General features: G+C 37.3%; 2 protein-coding genes across 5 annotated transcripts in view; one reads left to right on the top strand and one right to left on the bottom strand.

Annotated features, from left to right (window-relative positions):
* TTC37 (tetratricopeptide repeat domain 37) overlaps positions 1–3,039 on the top strand; it is a 91,356-nt gene extending 88,317 nt beyond the window's left edge. Inside the window, exon 43 of one of the 2 annotated variants that reach the window (XM_021939557.2) lies at positions 2,257–3,039. In XM_021939557.2, the coding sequence (XP_021795249.1) occupies positions 2,257–2,331 (75 nt within the window). In that variant the 3' untranslated portion in view covers positions 2,332–3,039. The remainder of the gene's footprint in view (positions 1–2,256) is intronic. The other variant, XM_021939558.2, reaches the window with a different exon arrangement.
* A 13,564-nt stretch (positions 3,040–16,603) lies between these two features.
* FAM81B (family with sequence similarity 81 member B) overlaps positions 16,604–23,891 on the bottom strand; it is a 52,658-nt gene continuing 45,370 nt past the window's right edge. For all 3 annotated transcript variants that reach the window (XM_017959732.2, XM_003899926.2, XM_017959733.2), the window contains exons 8-10: positions 20,594–20,729; positions 18,564–18,759; positions 16,604–16,897 (exon numbers count right to left, since the gene is read on the bottom strand). In XM_017959732.2, the coding sequence (XP_017815221.1) occupies positions 16,764–16,897; positions 18,564–18,759; positions 20,594–20,729 (466 nt within the window). In that variant the 3' untranslated portion in view covers positions 16,604–16,763. The remainder of the gene's footprint in view (positions 16,898–18,563; positions 18,760–20,593; positions 20,730–23,891) is intronic.

The following is a 23,891-nucleotide window of genomic DNA, read 5'->3' as shown; positions in this document are numbered from 1 at the left end:
ATGGATAAAATATTTTATCCAGTTTTCGATAAACATTGGATTATTTTCTAGTAAGGAAGCAAAGAAAAAGCCATAAGAATGAAGCAGTAAATCAAGACTTTTTCCCAAAGCGACATTTGTTTAAAGCTATAGTTATTCATTCTTTTCTTTTTTAAAGAAAGGACTCTAAAGAAGTTGAAGTTTTTAACTGTATTTAAGCAAGAAGCAAGGCTAAGTAAAAATGGCCAACTGGTAAACCAAAGGAGAGAATGTCCATGCATGAATTGTCACTGGTCTTGTATTAACATCACAACAATTATACTGTTTTTGCCTGCCTATATTTCTCTTTTCCTGAACCCGGGATATGATACACCGCCTTACAGTCTTTTTAACCCAGAGTTTCTCATCTTCAGAGATCTCAACTCAACCTACTGAGATTGTGGAATGCACAATTTTTTCTTGGGTATGGGTCGAGGGTGGGTATTGTCCTGTGCAATGGTGGATATTTGGCAGCATCCTTGGTCTGCTAGGTGTTAGTTGTATTTTTGCGGCCATTGCAGTGGAGGCAAATAGGCAGATAGGATGGAGTTAGAGGTAACAGAATCCTATTTCTGTTATTTTCTGTTATCCTATTTGCCTTATTGTTGCCTTTACTATGAAATACATGTGACAGTTTCTACTCTACTTCTCATGGGAGGGCTCTGGCATCTAAATATATAAACATATATGTATCCAAAATTATTTCAAATAATGTAGATAATATACAAATGTATTAGGTGAAAATTTTCGTAGCTTTAGCCAACAATTTTTAAAACACAATGAAAATCACTGAAAAGCTTTTTCAGTACCTACAGCATTTTGAAATACTGTTTGCCTACAGCATTCTGAAATACTGTTTACATTAAAGAAATAGTAAAGAAAACAATGCTTGGAGAAAGGCATTATAATCAACATAAGCCAAACCAAAAAGGTAGAACATTCATGAATGTTGGGAGACAGTTCAGCATGGGTCTCTTGCATTTCTAAATATCCTATGAGCAGGAGGCCTGATTAACTCTTTGTTCTAATCTATCTTTTTAAAGATATTCATATAGTGAACATCCTTGGAAGACAGAGCTAGTGTCTCCCTCCAGAACAAAGGGTAGATATTCCTGTCCATTATAAAAGATTAAGCATCCTAAGCTTAGGGTTCCTATCTCATAAATACAACCAACTGCATATGTGGGAAACTATATCAGTCCATCCACATCGCAGGCTGAGAGGACAAGAAGAACAGCGGAAAATATATTGATGCTCATGCTGTTTGCCATACCTTGAGTAATGAAGACTTTTCTCTGTGACCTGAAAATCCTGTGTCTTCTGGCAGTATCTATGGAACTGTGGCAGGCTAACTTGTTAGCTTGCAAATAGAGCAGAACCTCAGACCCTTCACAATGCTTGACGATGAACAACCAAAAAATGTTTTAATATGAAGGATCAGCTGAAATTGAATCTCCTAGTTTGTGAAATTGGTGAAATCATGGAAAAGTTCTTAATAAAGCCTAGAACCTATAGCTTAGATCCTGAGCTGTGGTTTCAAAGGGGAGCAATTTCATTTGAACAGTTCTATGCATAAAGTGGTCTTTTTAGAGGTGACGTTATAATACCGTTTAGAGGTGATGGTATTATTAACAAAGCCAACAAACAAAACCTTTAATTTTATACGGTGCTGATAATGATAGCAATCAGGCTGGGCACAGTGACTTACCCCTGTAATCCCAGCACTTTGGGAGACCAAGGCCAGCAGATCGCTTGAGGTCAGAAGTTGGAGACCAGCCTCTGGCCAACATGGTGAAACCCCATCTCTACTAAAAATACAAAAATTAGCCAGGCATGGTGGTGGGCGCCTGTAATCCCAGCTACTTGGAAGGCTGAGGTGGAAGAATCTCTCGAACCTGGGAAGTGGAGGTTGCAGTGAGCCGAGATTGCACGACTGCACTCCAGCCTGGGTGACAGAGCGAGACACCGTCTCAAAAAAAAAAAAAAAAAAAAAAAAAAAGCGGAATGTTGGCATCTATACTAATTTGAATGAATTGTGCATCTCTCTGATGTTAGCTTTGTTTGAACAATTTATATCTGCAAAAGTGACTGAAAGACTGCACAGAGTCACTTTTCCTAGTGTAGTTTAATGTTGCCTTTTCAAGACTGCTGCTCTTGGGTTACTTGGCTTCAATGAATCAAAATACAGATATTGTTAATAAACAAAATGCTAATGTTCCTGTATGTGATTTCCCATAGGTGCTGGTAAATAATGCCAAAACTCATGGAGATACAAGAGCATTGGAACTGAATCAGAGATTGTCCTCACAATAACATTGGATTATTTTAGTAAGGAAGCAAAGAAAAAGCTGTAAGAATGAAGCAATGAATCAAGACTTCTTCCCAAAGCAACGTTTTTTAAACTATATTTATTCCTTTTCTAAAGGAATCTAAAGAAGTTAAAGTTTTTAAGTTAGGAATGCAATTTTCCGTTAACTCCAAACCTGATTTTAATCTGAAAAAAAAAAAAAAAAATTTTGGGAAAACCAGAATGAAAGGAAAACCATTATTGCCTTGGTTGCTTAACATTATTTGTAAACCATTATTTTCTGCATCTTGCATGGTGCACAATAGAATATCTTTTACTGTAATCCCTTATAATAAAGCCTTAATAGCCATTTTCTATGTAATATGCAAAAGTAGATTAGCACAATGCACAATTTTCTTTTGTTAAAAATCAAATTCAAAGATTTAATTCCTCCTATGAATTCTAAAGTTCGGCAAACCAGCTCATCATAAAATCCAGATAATCTTGTAACCTATTTATCTAGTGATTCATCTCAAATTCTATTGAAAAAGCATAATATAAATGTTGATGAGTCTAGACTCTAATGGATATGTTTATATAATTCCAAACACTGAAGTGTGTGAATGCATTTAAAAACATTAATGGAAAATAATGCTGATAATTAATTGATCATGCAATTCCTTCAATTATGATGGAAAGACTTGAACTTTCTGAAATAAAACAAAAATACAGTGTCTTGTTTTCTTTATAATATCAATATCAGACATAATTTCTAAATTTCAAATTTTAAAACTTGAAAGCACAGTTACCTATTTTTTAAGCTCTTTACATATTTGAAGAAAGTCACTTTGGATTTGTGGTTTTAAAAAATATTTTCAGACATTTACGTATATTATTTATTGCACAGAAAATATGTGGTTATATGATTTATGTATGTTACTTTTCAAAAGCAGTGGCGTCAGGATGTTACTTTTTAAGATAATATAAATTGATAATATTCTATAGTTGTACTTCAGAGGTTAATAATTGAACTGAACTTTGATCTGGTATTTCCCAAATCTGTCTGAACATTATAATCATTCATACCTATGCAATCAGAATCTTTAAGGATGGGGACAGGCCTAGGACTCTGCATTTTAAAGGTATGCCAAAGAAATCCTAATGTTTATTCAGATTTTCAAACTACTATATTACTCCAATGATGATTCTTCCCTTTATTTCTTCAGCAAGGTTCAACACATGCCATTCTCTGCTCATTTCTTCCTTATCTTCATAACTGTCAATCTGATTCAGTGATTTTAACAACCTGGTCCACAGACTTAGCCACAGATGCACTTCAAAAGACTGCCTGCGTAGCCCTCGTCTCCATGCTCCCATTTCCTCAGGAGAACACTTCAGCTTTTTCTTCCAGAATGGGTTGGCTCCATCCACCTAAATGCTTTGTATTCAGTTCTTGCCCTTCATCTGTTTTCTGGAGTGTCACTTGCTTCACAAGATTACCCTTTGCTTGAGGACCATAATCAAAGGGTTTTTGACTTCCTTGCCAAATTCTGCCTTCCAGAGACCTCAAATGCAGGTTTTTCTAGACTGGAGGGTTGGAAAAACACCTGAGTTGATGCTGTCTCAGGTCATTCTTTTTTGCATTTATGTGCACACATTCTCTCTTAACTTTCGTTGCCTTCTTGTCAAATTACCACCGCCCGGTTACCGTGAGCCTCAGATCATTTCTACTCGCATAATTTTTATAGAGCTTACTTTGTGCCAGAGCTAAGCTAAGTGTTCTTAACATTGTCATTTAATACTAATTAATAAAGGTGAATGGTGTTAAACAATATGCCTAAAGCAAAGGAAATTCAAGATGAATCAGTGTTATAAGATTCCAGAAACTCTAAAACAGTGGCCAGAATTTCTTTTGGAAGTTTAAAGGTTTTTTTGTGATTTTTTTTGTTTTGTTTTATTATTATTTTTTTAAGACGGAGTTTCGCTCTTGTTGCTCAGGCTGGAGTGCAATGATGTAATCTTGGCTCACCACAATCTCCGCCTCCTAGGTTCAAATGATTCTCCTGCCTCAGCCTCTTGAGTAGCCAAGATTACAGCCACGCACCACCACACCCAGCTAATTTTTTTGTATTTTTAGTAGAGACGAGGTTTCTCCATGTTGGTCAGGCTAGTCTTAAACTCCCAACCTCAGGTGATCCACCTGCCTTGGCCTCCCAAAGTGCTGGGATTACAGACATGAGCCAGCGCCTGGCCCTATACATAAGTTTAATTAGAGAAATTAGATTAAAAATTGTTTCCTGAAGGACCAGTGTTTAATTTCCATATTAGTATTTCATTACTTTTGTTATGTTTTGTTTGGGAATTGTAGTGAATTTTCTGCTATTTTTATCCATTTTTTATTATTGATTAATTAGATATTTATACACTCGTTTGGCATCTGATAATTTCCCATGGGAAAAACATGTTTCAGCTTCCAAGTAAACTTTTGGAACACAATGTGTTTGTTTGGGGTCACTTGTCATTTTTTATGAAGTGTCCCTTTTAATTTCTGGTCAGGAAAAAGCAATCTAAAATGCTGTGCTCTCTTTTCACTTTACAAAAAGGAGCTATTAAACTTCCTTTAATTTAGAATTCTCTACAGAACAGGATTAGATAGAAATACTCACACATTAAGGGAATTAAAAGATGTGGTTATTTGAAACAGTATAAAACATTAGGTGAATATGTACTAGTTTGTAATGTATGAATATGAAGGCATACATATTTGGTTGCTGCATAAAAAGTTTGATACCTGCTTTGGGAAAGTTTTATAGGAACACAAAAATGAAGTATATTTTGGAGTATGAGTGAATGTGGCTTGCAGATTCCTTTTTGTCATGGCACATTAAAAAATGTAGAAACTTTGTTTTGACAAGATTGACTCTTGTCTCTCTACAGGTCTTCCTTTCACTCACTTTAGTTGTTAATGACTAGAAAAAGTCTCAGGCTGCCATGCTGCTTGTTGTAAGGTATAGCACTCAGCTGCTGGTTATAAATTGACCCTCAGTTTGCAGGAGAGGTTTTTTTTGTTTTGTTTCTATTTTTGTACATTAAAAATATATATTTGTATATATTATACAGGTACAATAATGTTTCCACTTGTGTTTTTAAAGACTTTTTATATAGATGAAATGAAAGTCCAAAAACTCCCTCATTTAGAGTATGTGCCTCATTTTTGGTTGAGAAAATGTAGTTAGTCATATAAGATCTGTTGTAACTCCAGACCATTCATGGTGTCTAGCTGTCCCTATGCTACAATAGTGGGTTTTTCGTTCTTTTGGATTAGAAACTTTTTGAATAGCAGTATTTTAAATCCTAGTATGCCTAAATACCCTATACAACCATGTTTTTATAAGTGCTAAACTAACTTTAGACCTCAAAATGTTTTGAAGTAGGGAAATAAAGGTTAGTATCTCTTTAACAAGAACTGTTATGAAACATTTGAAAATTTTTTCTTATTAATTATAAACTTAGAATTGAAAATACCTGTTTTAGGGAAGGGAAATGGCACCAACAGAATGATGACTGAAGTTGGAGTATCCACCAAAACAAGAGTTGGATTTCATATTATATCACTGGACTGTTGAAATAATTGTCATGTCATGAGGGTTCAAATCATTTAAAAAAAAGTTTATTTTGGGCTTCATTCTTCACCATATACTTTCCCTGTATGTAATGCTTTTTATAAAAACATATTTAAATTATATTAATTTTTCTAGGGATAAGGTAAGGTGGGTATTAAAAAAATGCTTACCTTGCACCTTTTTCTTACAGTAAGCAGAATAATGGCTCACAAAGATATTCATGCCCTAATTCCCAGTTTGTGAAGACATGTATAAGGAATGCAGTTGTTCTTTTGTATAATAGCTAATGTATGAACTACTCTCACCCAACATACTACTTACAGTATAGTATCACCAACACCATTTTTAAGTACTTCGCTCTAATTCTCTTTAAAATAAACCACATTAAATTATACTCACAAAACGTAAGTGGTATGTTTCAAGCTGAGTTTCAATATTGAATGGATATGAGACTAGATAAGTCTTGGCCTTTGGTTTTTATTTGAATTTGTAAAATAGGCCTTGAGCTAGGTTTCTAATGGCAACATTCTGTTGTTCTAAGGCTATCAATGTTTTCCAAGTCAGAAGTGAGCTGAAATAAAATACTGAAATAAACTGCTGAGTACAGCACCTGTGAAGCAGCAACCCTGGTTTCCATTGAACAGGGGGGCTCCCTGCACTTGAAGCCCTTCTTAGGGTAGAACCCCTTTGCCAAGAAACCTATACTGTAGAAAGAGATGCATAAACAGGTCTTGGTTCTTGGTGCTAAAACTCTGAGAAGGAAAGTTGTTCTACACTCAGAGAATACTTCAATGGAAGCCAGCATCTATGAATGGCTGAAAGTAATTACAGGTGTCTGCTGCATGCCAAATAGGTTATACTTCTTACGGAAAGACTACCCACATTAAATACAACATTTGCATTGTTTTATTATGTGACTCCCAGGTGACAAATAACTTAGTTTCTAAGACCCTGCCTTCTGCCATTTCCTTCCCTTTGATCATATAAAATATGGTCATTAATCTTCAGAGAAGAAATCCTACATATTTTAGTATCAAACAATCAAGAGTGTTTCTGGAAAACATCCATATAATAGTGGTTTAAAAGTTCTAATCTTAATTTGTTCAATATACTAGATAAAGGGAGAATACTGTACAAATAGTCTTTATATACACGCTAGCTTCAGAAGTTTGGAAATTAGCCTGTGAAGAAGTTAAGTGGCATGAAATAAAAGACAAGTACAGGTTTGATCTTTGCAGAGCGAGTTATGTGTTCTCTTGCCTATACATATTCCTGGCAGTGCCAATTTCTCTTGTGTTTGGGACACAAGTGTCTCTGGGCACAGGAGAAAAGCCAGATGGAGCAGAAGGTTTTTTGTGTGGAAAAAAGGAGGAGGTTAGGCAGAGAGAAAAAGCATTGCTGAGAAAGCAAAATTACATTGTTATAAGCAGCTTCTATTAGATGGAGATAAATATATTTCTGAATTGCCTGAGGCCAGCCTTCCAGTGCCTCAGAACAAGTGTTATATATATGGTTGGAAGGTTTTTCTAAGAAATAGATTCAGCGTAAAGAATTAACTCACTGGGCCCAGATTTACATAAACAGTGGTGAATAATTTGTGAATATTGGGAAATATGCAGGCAGCATAAAGTTTTTGTGTTAGTCAAGTAGCTTCTAAGAAAGCCCAAATAAGATCTAGTATTGCAAAGGATCTTGATACTGCACCAGCCCACCCTTTGTTTCAGGAGAGGAGTTTTTTTTGTGCTTATGAGGTAGTAATCATTACCCACCAGGGCTTCAGCAACCAGAGATAGATTGAATGCCCACCATGGTCCAAGCTCTTTACACTATTGCCTCATTTAATTTTCACGTTATTTTTTTTATAGTGGCTATTATCCTTATTTTACAGACCAAAAAAACTTTTATAAAGAAGTCTCAGAGAGATGATCTTTACTAAAATTATCTGTATTCTTAGGCAATTAGAATCTGGCCCCAAAGTTAGTTTCCAATACTGTTGTCAAATGTTGTTAATGGTTGCTGTCAACTCAAAGAAATGTAAAAATGTTGAGGTGTGCATCTTTGAGACTGACTCAGTTATCCTACCAACCTGTATTCAGATGCTGCCATTTACCTTTTGGTACTATCTGAATAGGAGGAAGCTTAGGAAGAAGGGAACTTCCTCCCGAGGATTAACTTTGCAAATTTAAGCCTATGTAATGATAGAGAATAGAATACTCTACTCTTGTTACACTTTGAAGTTGATATAAGCCAGCTGAAGTGAGCATATTGTTTCATTTAATCATTTAATCCTTGATAACGTCACAAATGCCAACCCTTGGTTTTCTCTTTGGCTTTTTCTAACCTCTCTTCCCAGAGTTCACCTTTCTTTTGGCCATCCATGTCTAAGGTACAAAGGACCTTACTTTTTTTTCTTTATCAACTAATTCCTGTAGAGGAGATAGTGGGTAAAAAGCTCATGGGTCCTTCATTCTTCTTTCTTCCTCTACCTGTCCATCCATCCTGCATTTTTTGAAGATTTAATATTGCTCTTATGAATACTTAAAAGCTGTTAAGTGCTAAGTGATAGAATTTTGGCCTAGAGACTAGATGGATTCCTTAGTGTAGGAGTCATTTTGGGTTTCAGGGGTGGGGATTTGTCTGGTACCATGTAGGCCCCACCCCATTTGAAGCCCATCCTTGAATGTTTGCCTACGAACACAGTGTGTTACTTTTTTGTAGAAGCATCTGCTAGATGAGTACTAATGACTTTTACCTGGCTGTAATGGCGATTGGGTTTGCTCTGATGGCCAGGACTTTTGGAGGAAACATCCTTCACTGGACATTAGCATCAGCACCTTGTGCACCTCCAGTCAATCTCCAAATGTTGCTTCAGCTGTTAGCCTCCTTCTCCAGACACAATTGAAAGAAGAGCTTTCAATTGTCTTTCAATTGTATTTTAAAAATAGAGGAATAATTCCTCATTATAATTTGTTCCAGGAGAAATCTGTATTTTGTACTTCCCTCTACTTTTGTCCATTGTTAGAATTATTGCAAGCCAAGGTATTCTCATGCATAGTAAAAGGACTTTTTTTTAAGCTCAAGTATTTTTAGTTACTAATCTGAATCAGAGTTATATGACAGCGCACCATGGAACTTTCTTTTACCATAAAAAAAAGATATGTCTACTTGTATTAATCAATACCATTTATCAAGTACAGTACCTGCTATGTATCAGACACTAGTATTAGATGGTTTACATAGGTTTACAGAAACAGTGTAGCATAATGTTTACGAACAAGTTCTCTGCTCTTGTAAGTTCAAATCCTTGCCCATCTTTTACTAGCAGTATGACCTTATGTAAGTTATCTAACCTTTCTTTGCCTCGGTCATAGGCATCTGGTAGATTAAATGCATTAATCTATGGAAAGTACTTTGAGCTGTCTCTAATATATGATGATAGCTCAATACATGTTTCTTCTAATTCCTCGGTTGCCTACAAGATAGGTATTGCTATCCCCATTTTAAGATGAGGAAACTGAGATTCTGAAATTAAGGAACATATATCCAAAGTCACACTGCTAATGAGTGGTGGCACTGGGTTTAAACTGAGGCTTGTTAGACCACAAGGCCCTTCAAGATTTCTCAGCATAGAAGTTTGGGGTTTTTTTTTGTTTTCTCCGTGTTCATCTTTTGAGACTGTTGAAGAAGACCTGGTTTATGATGTACTGCTGAGTTCCTCAATCATTTCTGATTTGTAACATCACATTTGTAAATATCTTCTGAAATGAAGTAGCAAAACTCTACAAAAGAACGGAGAGTTATGGAAATTCAGTCAATGAAGTCAAATTTTTATAACTACATCAAGGGAACAATTTGACATAATAGTAAACCCTTACCACAAGTGTGTGTAACTCTAATCTGAAGAGGGAAATGCCTAACTAGGAAGAGGCCAAAACAGCCTAATGTTTTTCCTGGCAACCATCCTTCCTCTTTCAGGGGGGCTCACCACCCTCTCTCGTTGGAGAAGATGCAGCATGTTTATTTTATGGCATGGAAGGGGACTCGAAAGCATTTGTAACTATTCTTCACTGAGTTGCGTAATACACCCTTTCAAGTTGACACTGTAGGTCAGGGTCCTCTTTGATAAATGGAAAACTAATGGTGGGTCTTGAAGTAATACTAGTAGAACTCCCAGTGGATCACTGACACCATCTGCCAGCAGGAACTCCCAAGGAACACTGAAACCTTCAAATGATTACACTCCCTCTCCTACTTTACTGCTGCACGTCTCTCCATACTCACCCAGGACTCTTCTGCTGTTCCTTCAGTGTTAGGTATCTTCAGTGTTAGGTTGTTCTTGGTCTGTAATTCTCACTGTAGTCTTCATGTCCCCCACCCCTATCCCACCTAACCAAGGCAATGCTTTCCTCCCCAGTAATTCCAGTAACCGTTTCTCTGCTGGTGACTTCCAAAGCTAAATCCCTAGTTCAGATCTTTCTCTCATGCTCCAGGCCCAGCTGTCTCACTAACCACTGGACATCTCCCCTTGGATGTCCCATAGATGCCTCAAAATCAATTAGTTTAAAACATCTCATTATCCCCTCTCTGCTGTATTATTTCCCTCCTTTCCCGCCCAAATTTGCTTCCCACACTGCGTCTGATGTATTCTCTACACTGCAGCCAGAGAGATCTTTCTATAAAATACAAATCTGTCACTCTCCTATTTAAGGTCTTTTAAAGGCTACTCTGGATCCTTAAGATACAGCCCAAGTTTCTCAATATGAGTTACAAAGCCTTTTGTGATTAGACACCCCACTTTCCCTAACTTCTCCAGCCTTCTCTCTCACTCCTCACCTCCACTAACACACAGTGTAGGCTCTGACCTACACTTACTGAGCTTCTTGCAATTTCTGGCATATATCCCATTCTCTTTTGGCCTCCAGGCCTTTGTTCAGGCTGATCAATCTGCCTGAGCCCTCACTTCTACCAATCAAGCCTCTTTCCCTTGACTCATGTCTGCTTATACATTGGAGGTCTCAATTTAGATATTCCTTCTTCTGGAAGACCCCTCTTCCTGATTCCCTGCATTTCTGGCAAACACAGGGAATGTGTTTCCTCTCCCTGGTTCTCCCATTATACTCTACTTTCCCATGTATTTGCAATATTAATTGTTGGTCTTTTCCACTAGACTATAAACTCCCTAAGGGCAGGGTTTGTGTTTAGGTTGTTCAATATTGTATCCACAGTGCCTAACCCATGGATGTATGGAAGCTGGAAAGATAGAAAAAGTAATACTTCACAAAAAGTTTAGAGATCCCCTTTGTAAGGCAACAATGTGCACTGTGCGTGTGTGTGTGTGTGTGTGTGTGTGTGTGTGTGTGTGTATACTATAGATCAAATTTTTCCTTCTTGGTGTTTTGGGATACTACTTGCTGCTACTATGGATGAAGCCAATGGAAGGGAGTCTCTGTTTGGAAAGTTAGAAGACAGGAGGGCTGCTGGTGTCTAGAGTACTCTGGGAATGCTGTTTCTTTGACCAAGGTCTTGGGCCTTGCTGCTCTCCTGACTACCAGATGGTGAGCATATATACCTCACAATGGGGCTACGAAAGCAGTTACCTGTGTGGCAGAAGGGGAGGGATTTGTCCTTAATTTTTAGTGCAGAAGTAAAACACTTTGGACATTACCATCTAGTCCTCAGTATGAATAATTTTATATGATTTTTCCCCAAAGAGCTATTTTAAAATTTTTTATTCTGCATATGTAAGATATAACAATGTGGTTTTTAATATACATTGTGATACCTCAAGCTAATTAACATATCACCTCACATAGTTACCATTTTTGTGTGTGTGGTAAGAACACTGAAGATCTCTCTTAGCAAATTTCAAATAGATAGTACATTATTAAGTATGATCACCATGCGGTACATTAGATCTCCAGAATTTATTCATTTTAACTTTAAAGTTTGTATCCTTTGACTGACTCTTCCATTTGCCTCAGCTCCCAGCCCCTGGCAACTACTGTTCTATTCTCTGTTTATTTCTATGAGTTCTGGCAACTACTATTCTATTCTCCGTTTATTCCACATGTAAGTGAGATTGTGTAGTATTTGGCTTTCTGTACCTAGCTTATTTCACTTAGAATAATACCCTCTAAATTCACTCATGTTGTCACAAATGGCAAGATTTCCTTCTTTTGTAAGCTTGAATTATATATATATATATGTATATACATAGATGACAGTTTCCTTATCCATTCTTCTGTCAGGTGGTTTCCGCATCTTGGCTATTGTGAATAATGCTGCAGTGAATGAACATAGGGTGCAAATATCTCTTTGACATACTGTTTTCACTTTATTTTCCAGAAGTGGGATTGCAGGATCATATGATAGTTTTATTTTTAGTTTTTTGAACAGCCTCCATATTGTTTTCCCTAATGGCTGTAAGAATTTACAGTTTCGGGCCAGGCGCGGTGGCTCACACCTGTAATCCCAGCACTTTGGGAGGCCGAGGCGGGCAGATCACGAGGTCAGGAGATCAAGACCATCCTGGCTAACATGGTGAAACCCCATCTCTACTAAAATACAAAAAATAAGCCAGGCGTGGCGGCAGGCGCCTGTAGTCCCAGCTACTCTGGGAGGCTGAGGCAGGAGAATGGTGTGAACCTGGGAGGTGGAGCTTGCAGTGAGCCGAGATCACGCCACTGCACTCCAGCCTGGGCGACAGAGCAAGACTCCGTCTCAAAAAAAAAAGGAGAGAGAATTTACACTCTCACGTACAGTGCACGAGGGTTCCCTTTACAGCCTCACCAACACCTGTTGTCATTTGAGTTTTTATATATCTGTTGGCTATTTGTATATCTTCTTGGAAAAATGTCTATTCAGGTCCTTTGCCCATTTTTTAATCAGGTTATTTGTGCTTTTGGCACAATATTGAGTTGTTGAGTTCCTTATATGCTTTTGGATACTAGTTCCCCATCAGATAATCGGTTTGCAAATATTTTCTCCCATTTCATAGGTTCCTTCATTTTGCTGATTGTTTCCTTTGCTGTGTAGAAACTTTTTAATGTGATGTAATCCCACTTGTTTACTTTTGTTGCCGGTGCTTTTGGTGTTATATCCAAAAAGTCATTGTCAAAACTAATGTCAAGGGGCTTTTCCTCTATGTTTTCTAAGAGCAAGTGTTGATAATAGGAAGGAAACAACAGAAAATTTAAGGGCAGCAGGACCCTTGACTATCCAAGACTGTTTAAATGGTGTTTGTACTTAAAGTCAAAACTACCTGAGAATATTTTAACATATGCCTCAAATCTGTAGTGTGGATCTGGATTGCAGATTCTCCAGTGCTCAATCATCCTATATTTGTGGGAAAAGAAGTCTGACGTTTCCCAAAGGATTAAGTAATATTGTTTGATATGGAATAAAGTGCCATGTATATTGAGCTTCTTTAGGAGGATAGTTTTATTTATCTTTTTGGATCTCTGTCAAAATAAATGCAAGGGGAGGGAGGCCCAGTGCTCCACTGGACCCTTGAACAGAGGTGAATTTACTGTGAAACAATGGCTTTTAAGTTTCAGGGGCTCCTGCTTGCAGTAGCCCTAGCCATGTATTTACAAGATCATTGTCAAATTTACAGAAGTAAGACATTTTAAACATAATTGATGAATACCACTTATTAAGACTGCTGCCTCTTTTCACTCCCATTTCCCTTGATGTCAGGTGGTGCTGGAGTGGCTGTGGACAAAGAGAAGCTGAGTTGGGGATACATTTGGATTACAGGGATATATTCATGTTGTTCACAGTCACTTCTGTATGGAGTTACTACTGGCTGTCCTGATGTAGCAGGGGCTTCCAGGAATATTCTTACAGACTTCTGTGCTAACTCATCTGGCATCAGGACAGTACATCAATAACAAACTGAAACATCATAAGCTTTAGACTCTGAGTAACCTGGGTCCACCTGCTCAATGAGCATAGTTCTTTGACTGTGTAGAGTCTGTGCAAACCTGTGAACACCTCAATTTGGCATCGCAAGTAGGAGAGTGGTGGTAGAGGATTCTGTGATCCTTTGATTTACTGCCCCACATGTTACTGTCCTGGCCAATAACAATGAAAGATCTATTCTGGGAAAACTTTTGGCCTGATTTTACACTATTATATGAACTACAACCTAATTTAGAACATTTTAGAACATTAATTGATTGATTAATTTAGAACATTTAGAACAAGGAGAAAATATATATATTTTTTTCAGTTGCTGTGTGTCGTCTGCTTTTGTAGCCATGTCTGTAGAGCAAAAAGGGAGTGAGATGACTTGACTGTTAGTCTGTATTAATTCCTAATTTAACACTCCCTAAAATCATTTATTTATTACAAGGACTCTTTCAGCCTATTATATTTGTTGTTGTTTTTATAAAATATTTTTAGTAGAAACAAAAATATTATATAAAAATATAAAAGCTTTCATAAATCCTTAATGTAGACAACAGAAGTTTTTTAAAAAATAGAATCCAATAGGTTTGTTGTAAATTCTTACCTTTTTTGGTATACAGTATATGCATATTATGTTTAACTTAGTTAAAACATTTTATCACAAAAGTGGATCATATCCATATTGCTTTTAAACTTGTCTTTTTCACCTAACAGTGTGTCTTGGACATCTTTCTGTGTTCTTTTTAAAGTGCTGTCCAGCATTGGGTGGTGGAGGGAGTGGTCTGGTTAATATCATTTAATCAATCAATTCCTTATATTTGGGTGTTTTCTGGTTTTGGTGTTTCTTTTCCTTTTTTTTTTTTTTTTAAACTGTAACAAATGATGCTGTAATAAGCCTTCTTATTCATATATCTTTGCACACTTGGGGAGTATTTTTCCCCTGTAATATAAATTTCTAGCCATGAATTCCAGGATCAAAAGATATTTACATTTAAAAATGTTAACAGATGTTTTCAAATTGCCATCTAAATCATTGTACCAATTTATAGACTTGCCAATAATGTAGAAGAGTGCACTTTTTCTCCACCCTTGCCAGCCCAATATTATCAATCACTTTACTCTTTGCCAGTCTTGAAAACAGTAGCTACAGGTTTCTTTAATTTTTATTTATTTAACAGTAAAGTTGGACATCTTCTCATACCTTCATATTATCATATTCTTCTGTGGCTTGCCTGTTCATATCCTTTGCCCATTTTGAAAAAAAAATTGATTGATTATTTTCTTATTTACTTGTAAGAGTTATTTGTGATTGCTTGGGATATTAGCCTTTTGTCTTAGCATGATACTTGGTTACAAAGGACACTTACTATTGCATTATTTTAATATTTCTTACTTTTTCATTGGATACCATATCATCACTAAACATACTGCATTTTAAACTCTTAAGTGAAATTCTGCTATGAAAATCCCTTCAATTATAGACTCAATGATGCTGCATGTGGGTTATTAATAGCAATAAAAAGAGATGTTTCATACAGTTAAAAAATTATAGAAGTGACCATTAGTCAAAAATTTACTTAGAAGGTAAACTTGTTCTGTATTAGGGGAGAAGTTGTCACTTTTCTTCCCTAAGCCAAGGAAGGAGCCTAAGTTGGAAGCAAAGGTCCCATTGCCAAGTTTACAAAAGTTCTGTGATTAGAAATTAGTCCTTGCTATAGCAGAGTGCATATCATGAATAGTTCGTTTTTATTTTTCATGAATTTACTGCTCAGTATTAGGCTCTACATTTAATATTTATATCTAGAAAAGTTAAACAATTTTTTTTTGAGACTGAGTTTCACTCTTGTCGCCCAGGCTGGAGTGAAATGGCATGATCTCGGCTCACTGCAACCTCTGCCTCCTGGGTTCAAGCGATTCTCCTGCCTCAGCCTCCTGAGTAGCTGGGATTACAGGCGCACGCAACCACACCTGGCTAATTTTTGTGTTATTAGTAGAGAAGGGGTTTCACTATGTTGGCCAAGCTGGTCTCAAACTCCTGACCTCAGGTGATCCACTCACCTCAGCCTCCCAAAATGCTGGGATTACAGGCGTGAGCCACCGCACCTGGCCGACAATTTTTAATTATATAGGAAACTAGCATTTATGAAGTACTTCTGAATTTAGCGCCTAGGTCAAATTACGCTGGATATGTTTTCATGGAAGCTGTTGTATTCTCTTATTTTGCATGGTTTGGCTCTTAATTGCTTATAATTCTGGTACATAATGAGCACAAGGGAAATATATTTTAAATATGCATAAGTTAAACTTGCTACAAACATTGAGATTAGAAGTTGCAAACTGACCACTAGGTCATATCTGCTCCACAGGCATCTCACATAGTTTGAGAACTATTTTGAACTAGTTGCTAAAGCTTAAAAATAGAGGGATTTCTCTTGAAAAATGGAATTTTGGATAATAATGGATTATATATATATATATATGTTAGTCATGAACTGTCACTACATAGTAGCTATTATTTTTAGACAGAGTACGTGCTCTCCAACTTGCCAGAGCTCCTGTCATTCTTTAATGTATTACAACTGGCCTACTTCACTCATGTACCTTATGTAGATTCCTTTTTCGTTATTTGTAGATTTATATATATATATATACACACACATATATACACACACATACATATCTATCTATATATATATATAGAGAGAGAGAGAGAGGCAAATATATAAGGAAATTTCTTAGTTTTTTCATTAATAAATGCAAGACATCCAAAGCTTCTGTGCTTTATTATTTTTTCTGGTACATTCATCTCCTTAAAAGGAGACATTAGAAGCAGTAAACATCCCAGAGATAGTAACTTTCTTCTTCAGAACTTTTTCCAACAAATCACTCCATTGGCTGGTGAAAAAGAAGATGACTGAAAAGGTTTATACTTCCTGGAGTTCCACTATCTTACGCTGTAATTTCTTCAGGTCTTTCTGTACTTTACATTTCTCTAAATCCATCTTTGTTTTCTGTATTTGTTGGAGAGAGCTGAGAGAGTCATGAATTGATTTAAATCCTGTAAGAGGGTAAAAGAATAGGTACACTTAAACAATGCATTAGAACTTTTTTTTAAAAAGTTGCTAATTGGCAGTCCTACCATAATTGATTATTATTTAATTCAAAGGGCATTAAATGCTATTAAGACCAGCCAAAAATTGTACATAATCTGTTTCTTGTATGTCATGAAGATTCATTCACAATAGTGTTTCAACTTATATCTGGTTATCTGGTTTCATTGTGAAATTAATTATTTTTCTCCTCCTCTCCGCAAATACATTGCATAATTCTATATTGCAAGAGAGAAATTTAAAATATTTTATTCTTTCCGTATGCTTTGACAAGAGATTTGTATGATTTTTGTTTTTCAGTCTTGTTACCAAATTGAAGGTAAAGATCCCAGAGGAGATTTTAAAACTTCTCTGAAAGTAGCCCATTTGAGGGACCTCAGAGCAGCCCCCTGCTGCCCTCCTCCCTCCTGGCACTTTGTATATCTCTTACGTCTAGTCACTCATGACCACAGACCTATCAAACCTCAAGGTCTTAGGGCACAACCCATTTGTTATTCACTGGGGCCTTTCACATAGTCGTTTCTCAACACATTTTTATTAAAGGCATAAAGCAGCAAACCGTTAATTTGAAGTTCCCACTTTCTAGAACTCCTCCTCGTTAGTAAAATGAAAGAACTTGCAGATGGTAAATTCCTTTTCAGTTCACTAATGGAATGAAGTTTTACTAATGGAATAGGTACAATTAAACCTCTGATAGTTAAACAGAAAGCAGGGCCTTTAAAAGAAGGGCCAGTTAAGTTTGGGACATGATTCCTGGCCAGATAATTCATTATTTTGATATGACGGTGGGAGGGGTATATTGTGAGGGTTGAACTTCCAGGCAGCAAATTCTACTTATATGCCAGGAACATCTGGCAGATTGAGACCATCATGTCCTCCCAAGGCACCTCCAATGTATCTCTCTACAGGACCAAATTTGGTAGAATTTACACATGAATTTTTCTGAGATCTAGAAGAAAAAAGAAAAAAAATTACTTGGGACTTTCTCTAGTAAAGAAATTCTTCTGAGCCCTGGTAATTCTCTCAGAATTATGACTCAAGGCAGATGGCTGCTCCACAGCACCTATCCCATGTCCTTCCCTTTGACAAATTAGAAGAGCCTTTCAAATTAATCCTCTTTGATGTTAGCTCAGCTTGACACTGCTGCCATTAGCTTCTTTAAAAGAAAAGCAGTCATTATACTGGACTCTACTAATTCATCCCTCTTTCTCACTTCTAAAGGTCAGGTCTCCAGTCTGACATCTGTCCAAGCTCATTACTTGTAGTTGAATGAGAAGGACATTTGATTTAGGCTCTTAATTTCATAACATACCCACAAGTCACGTCTTGGGTATCTCCAAGGATTTTCCAAGTCTGACAATTCCATGATTCTATGATCTTAGTTTAAAAAAAAAAAAAAAAAATCTCACGCCAATGGCAGGCCTGTGACATTCCAAGTATGAGTGAAGAAAGTTAATTTATTTATATGCCTTCCAGTATAATACTCATATTCTATAGGATATTTAGAAAAGTGGATTAAATACATAAGGATGTCACTGATGACAAGATTGATCCCTGACCATTAGCTCAAAGTGGAAGACTGAGGGATTGAACAGGAAAGGACAGATATTCTACCTGATTGATATTCATTCTGCATTGTCTCTAATTCACCCCAGATCTGCTTTTCCATTTGTTCCATCTTTTTGGACAATTTATTTTCCATTTGCTTTACTTTACTTAGTTGTGTTTCCTGTTTCTCTGTGTTAATGAAATTCTCTACTTTGCTTGAAAGCTGCAGCAGTTTTTCTTCCATTTTATTTTCAGACTTTTCCTGTAAAAGAGATTATGGGATAAAACTTCTGAAACGTACATGGATTTATCCTTCAGCTTAGAGAAAATGTTTTTAACGTTCATTTTTCCATGCTGAGCATGAAAATTCAAACCAAGTTCCTTTGTATCTAAAACTGTGTTCATAAGTATAAGAGTTAATCCCTTTGGCCCTGTTCATTTGTAGTTTCTGGAATTCAACATGTTATGGAATAAAAGAAAAGAGCTGTAGTGTGGCCCAGATTCCTTGAGAATTTGGCATTTTAGTCTAATATTCAAAGATATTTTAGATACCACTTTTCCTGAGCTCCTTGCACATCCTCCTTCGAATTTTTTACCTCCATGTGGACAGACTTCAGCTAGAATAGTGATTCATCATTCCAGTCATTTACTAGAATCACCTGGACCATACCCCGCACCCAGAAATTCTGATTTAATTGGTCTGTGATGGAGCTCAAGAACTGATAGGATTTAAGCACTCTCCAGGTGATTCTAATGTGCAACCAAGGTAGGGACTGCAGAGGCAGCCTTAGGATAATCAGCCACTTTTCTCCTCACTTCTCCACAGGGAATCTGGGAGCAGGAGCTGGGCATGGCAGGTATGACCCCTTTGGTTCTCCTCTCTTTGGCCCCATCTACCTCAGGAATAAGAGTTGGTGGATTCCAGTCTCTGTGTTCCTTATGGTGGGAGGTTTCTGCCTGCACGATGACCCCATGGTTACCTAGTGCCGCCTATAACTGGTAAAGGAATCTGCCTAATTCAGGAGTGAAGAGCTAGCAGCCCCACTTGGCAACTGCGATCTCACCACACATACTTCAATAGCCTTACCAGCGATAAAGCTTTGTTCATCTCCAACTCTTGGACTCCTTTGTAGCTCTATCAGCTATTTACAAACTCAGGTTGGAGCTGGGGACATTATTTCCTGAGCTGCCTCTGCCTGAAGTCTCTCTACCTAAGTTCTCAAAACATCTTTAGTCAACTGCAGACCATGCTTCACGGCTCACAGGATATACGCCAGCTGCCCTTCCATTGGGTGCAGATGTGATGGTTGCAGTGGAACAGGGGACTCTTGAAATAAAGCATATTTCTATGTAATTCCTTGTGCCTCTGCCTCTAAAGCCATGTTCTCAAAGGGTCTGATCTAAAAAGGAGTTTTGGGAAACCTTTGTGACCCAAATAGTCAGATCTCCAGAAAAGCCAAATGATTTGTCTCAAAGGGCCACTACCCAAGGAGGTGTGCCTATAACCACTGATTCTCAGGAGGCCTCAGAGAGTCAGGATTCCTAGGGCTGGGGTGGCAACTGGTTTTTTTTTTTTTTTTTTTTTTTGAGATTGAGTCTTGTTCTGTCAGCCAGGCTGGAGTGTGTAGTGGCTTGATCTCGCCTACTGCCTCTCCGGCTTTCACCAATTCCTGCCTCTCAGCCTCCCCGAGTAGCTGACTACAGGTGCCCGCACGTCACGCCTGGTTAGTTTTTTAGATATTTTTAGTAGAGAATGGGCTTCACTCCTCAAGTTAGCCATAGGATGGTCTCCATCTCCTGACTGTGATCTTCCGCCTCCCAGCGCTGGGATTACAGGCCTGTATTTTTTTTTTAAATCTCTTCAGATTCTTTTGATATGGGTAGAGCACACTCTGAGAAAGACAGGTTTGCAGAGTTGGGGAGTAGCAAACAGGACCAGAAGACAGGCCTCTGGGCTCCTATTGTGGTGCTTAAAAAAAAAGTGACTGAAGCGGTGAAGATTACCATAAATGTAGAAGTGCAACCTCCCAGACCTTTACTCCCTGCTAACAAGGACCATGCAGGTGTTTACTTCACAAAATAACAGAACTCCTCACCAGTTTCTCCTGTAGGACCTTCAGACATTCATTTATATGGCCCAGGTGGTCTTTTCTATATTTGAGAAATTGGTTTTCTGTCCATTTTTTATTATTCTCAACTTCTTCATACAGATTACTTGAAAGTGAATTAAATCTAAGGGAAAAAATGTTTTGTTTCATTTTAATAAGTGAATTTAAACACAAAAAATTAGTGTTGAAAAAGTCTGCAGTTTTTTGAGGTGATAAGACTCAATGTGCCTAGCCAAGTATTTGTGGGGTGATAATGGGAGGTGCAGAGGCAAGGTAAGTACACTCTGGGTTCCTGTCCTGAGCTTGAGTTCAGTCCAGCTACTGTTAACACCTCCTCTACATACCCTAAAATACATACACACATGACAGGAGCACTGTCGGCTAGGAGCTAACCACAGCCACACTGAAATGTAGCGTTATCCATGCAGAATTGCTCTCATGGCCTGGGGCTCACTGGTTGTGTGTGGAGGAAATACTTTGATAAGTTCACTTGGGGTGGGGACTATTACTCATGCTAGGAGTTGTCTGTCAAAGGCCAGATAGTAAATATTTTAGGCATCGTGGGCCATATGTTTTCTGTTGCAACCACTCAATGCTCCATTGCAGTGGGAAAGCAGCCACAGATAGTATGTAAAGAAATGAGTATGGTTATAGTCTAATCAAACTTTATGTAATATTCACATGTCATGAAATATAGTTCTTTAATTATTAGAATGCATAGAAACCATTCTTAGCTGTGGGTAGATGTGGCTAAGGGTGACAGTTTGCTGACTCCTGCTAAGTGCCAGTATGTGACTGGGAGAGGATCAGGGGCAGAGAGGACCTGCACTGTCTAGCAGAGGAGAGAAAGGTCAGAGGCAGGAAAGTGGAGGGAGAAAGCCCCCAAAGAACCTGGGAAATGCGCCAAGGGGGACTTTATGTTGCCTTTGTCTCAGGCAAAATCTTCCATAAAGTCCCCATTGCTACCAATGAGTCTATGTGAGAGGATTTTTTATAGGGGGCATTTAAAGAGGCCCTGAATTACTCATGTGGGGCAAAAACAGAAGTAATAGAGGTACAGGAAGGGACCTATGGGACCTGTCAAGATGCTGCACCATAGAAGTATTAACAGAGAATGAAGGATTTTTAAAAATGGAAGTGGATAAAAGGGTTGGAATCATATATCATCAGTTGAAAAGTCACTGTAGAGTGGCTGCGAGTTTGAGGAGAGAGGGGATTCCAATCTGAATTAAATCAGGTATGGGCCTGGGAAGAGGTAGGATGAGGGATGGGGACTTGTGAGTGGTTTCTGTGTGTTTTCTGCATACGACTTGCTCGTGATAAGATGTCGGCTTCAAATTCCCTTTTAGAATAGGTAAAACTTTTAGATTGGCAAGAACAATGTTTGTTATTGAAAGTATTCAGACTGTTTTACAATGTATGGTACAGACTGTTAAATTAATAATTGCTCTGATGTTTTCAGACAAAATTATATGCATATAATTTAGTTTGTGATGTTTATCATTGGAAATTAATGATTAAATCATCCTGGACATACACTGCACGTACATGCCTCTCTTTCTCTTTGGAAAAAGTGTTTGGGCTAATTGTTAGAAAATACAAGTCTGTGAAATCACTGCTTTTAGGCTAATGGCTCTCAACTGGAGGCAATTGCCCCCTCCCACCTTCTCGCCCCCAGGGGAAATTTGGTAATGTCTGGAGACAATTTTGGTTGTCACAACTGAGAGATGTTACTGGCATCTAGTGGGTAGACACTAGGGATGCTGAGAAACATCTTAATGCATAGGAGAGGCCCACAACAAAGAATGATCCAGCCAAAATACCAATAGTGCCAAGGTTGAGAAAACCTGACTCGATGAAACCAAGGAATGGGAAATGTAAGTTCATTTTCCAATAGTTGTATTAGTTACAGTCTAATAGCTAAATTCTGATCTTCGTCCTCTGAATTCTCTCATTATTTTTGACACAGAGTGATATTTTTCACATAGATATGAGGCATATCTTGATTGACTGTTGAGTACCTCAACGCTGCAGACGACGGAGTTGGCTTCTATTTGTGTTCTTTAGTCTACTTATGATTCCCAATCACCTGTGCTATTGGTTAACAGCTATTGGATCTCAGACAAATAAACCCACCCACTGAATATGTAGACTCCCTTATTTTAGCCAATTGTTTTATCTATTTGGAATACTCTTCCTCAGAATATCTATTGGCTCCTGCCCTCATTTCATTCAGATTTACATTCATATACCACCTTAAAAAATAGAACTCTTTCTCCTTATTTGAAACTTCCTATTCTCTTACCCTACTTAATTTTTCTCCAAAATTCTCATCACCATCTGACATACACTAATTTGTGTTCTATCTCCTCCACTGAAACTTAAGCTCCATGAAAGCAAGAATTTTGCATTGTTTATGGCTGAGAACAATGCCTGGAATATAATGAGTGTTCAGTAAATAGTTGGCTAAATGAACAAATGGATCATTCTTTCTCATTAAGTATCTTTTATTAGCATTGCTGACAAATAACAAATCATAGATTTGTGAATTTATTTAGAAATCTAATCTATTTTGGTTTTCATCTTCCTTTCCCTGCCTCTGGTGGAAGTATTAATTAATAGTCATAGTTTAGGGGGCCAGTAAATCCCCAGGTAATCAAGAGATAGCTTTACAATTGAGAATCCAGCCTTCAGTGCTCACCTTTACTGTATAACAAATAAATGAGAGCATTTACTCTTTTATCACTGATACAATATTAACTTCCCTCTGAAAACCAAGGAACCATTAAATATGCCCATGTAGTATCTCTGGAAGGGCATATCAGTAATTAAAATTCTGAAATTAAAGCCATAAAGAATGAATTACTACTTATGATCCTTTTATTATGAGATTTGCTTGCAATTGAGAATTAATTTTCCTAGTAACACTCAGAAGTTGGACTCTGTTGGTAGTTTATTAAAATTTGAAAGCATTTTTGAAACAGCAATCTCCTTGAGAGATGAAAAGAATAAGTAAAATAAAGGTTTGTATAACTCTTTTTCTTTGCATAGGATTTTCCCAGACATAATGGACATGATTTGCCATAATCTATTAATTACAGAACTTACAGTTAAAATGTCAACAGTATGAATCTATCTTAGATGACATTCACATTTTAGATCCCAAATCTTCTATTTCAATAGGTGTAAGAGCATTTCTATTAGATGTAGATAGATAGGTGATTAGATAGAGCTTTTTCTTTCCTTTTCCTCAAAACACAAAAGTCAGACATTTAAATTATAGCTA

The sequence above is a fragment of the Papio anubis genome, chromosome 5 (genome assembly GCF_008728515.1).
Source record: "Papio anubis isolate 15944 chromosome 5, Panubis1.0, whole genome shotgun sequence".
Lineage (NCBI taxonomy): Eukaryota > Metazoa > Chordata > Mammalia > Primates > Cercopithecidae > Papio > Papio anubis.
Note: the sequence above shows the minus strand (reverse complement) of the source record. Positions and strands in the feature narration are given on the sequence as shown.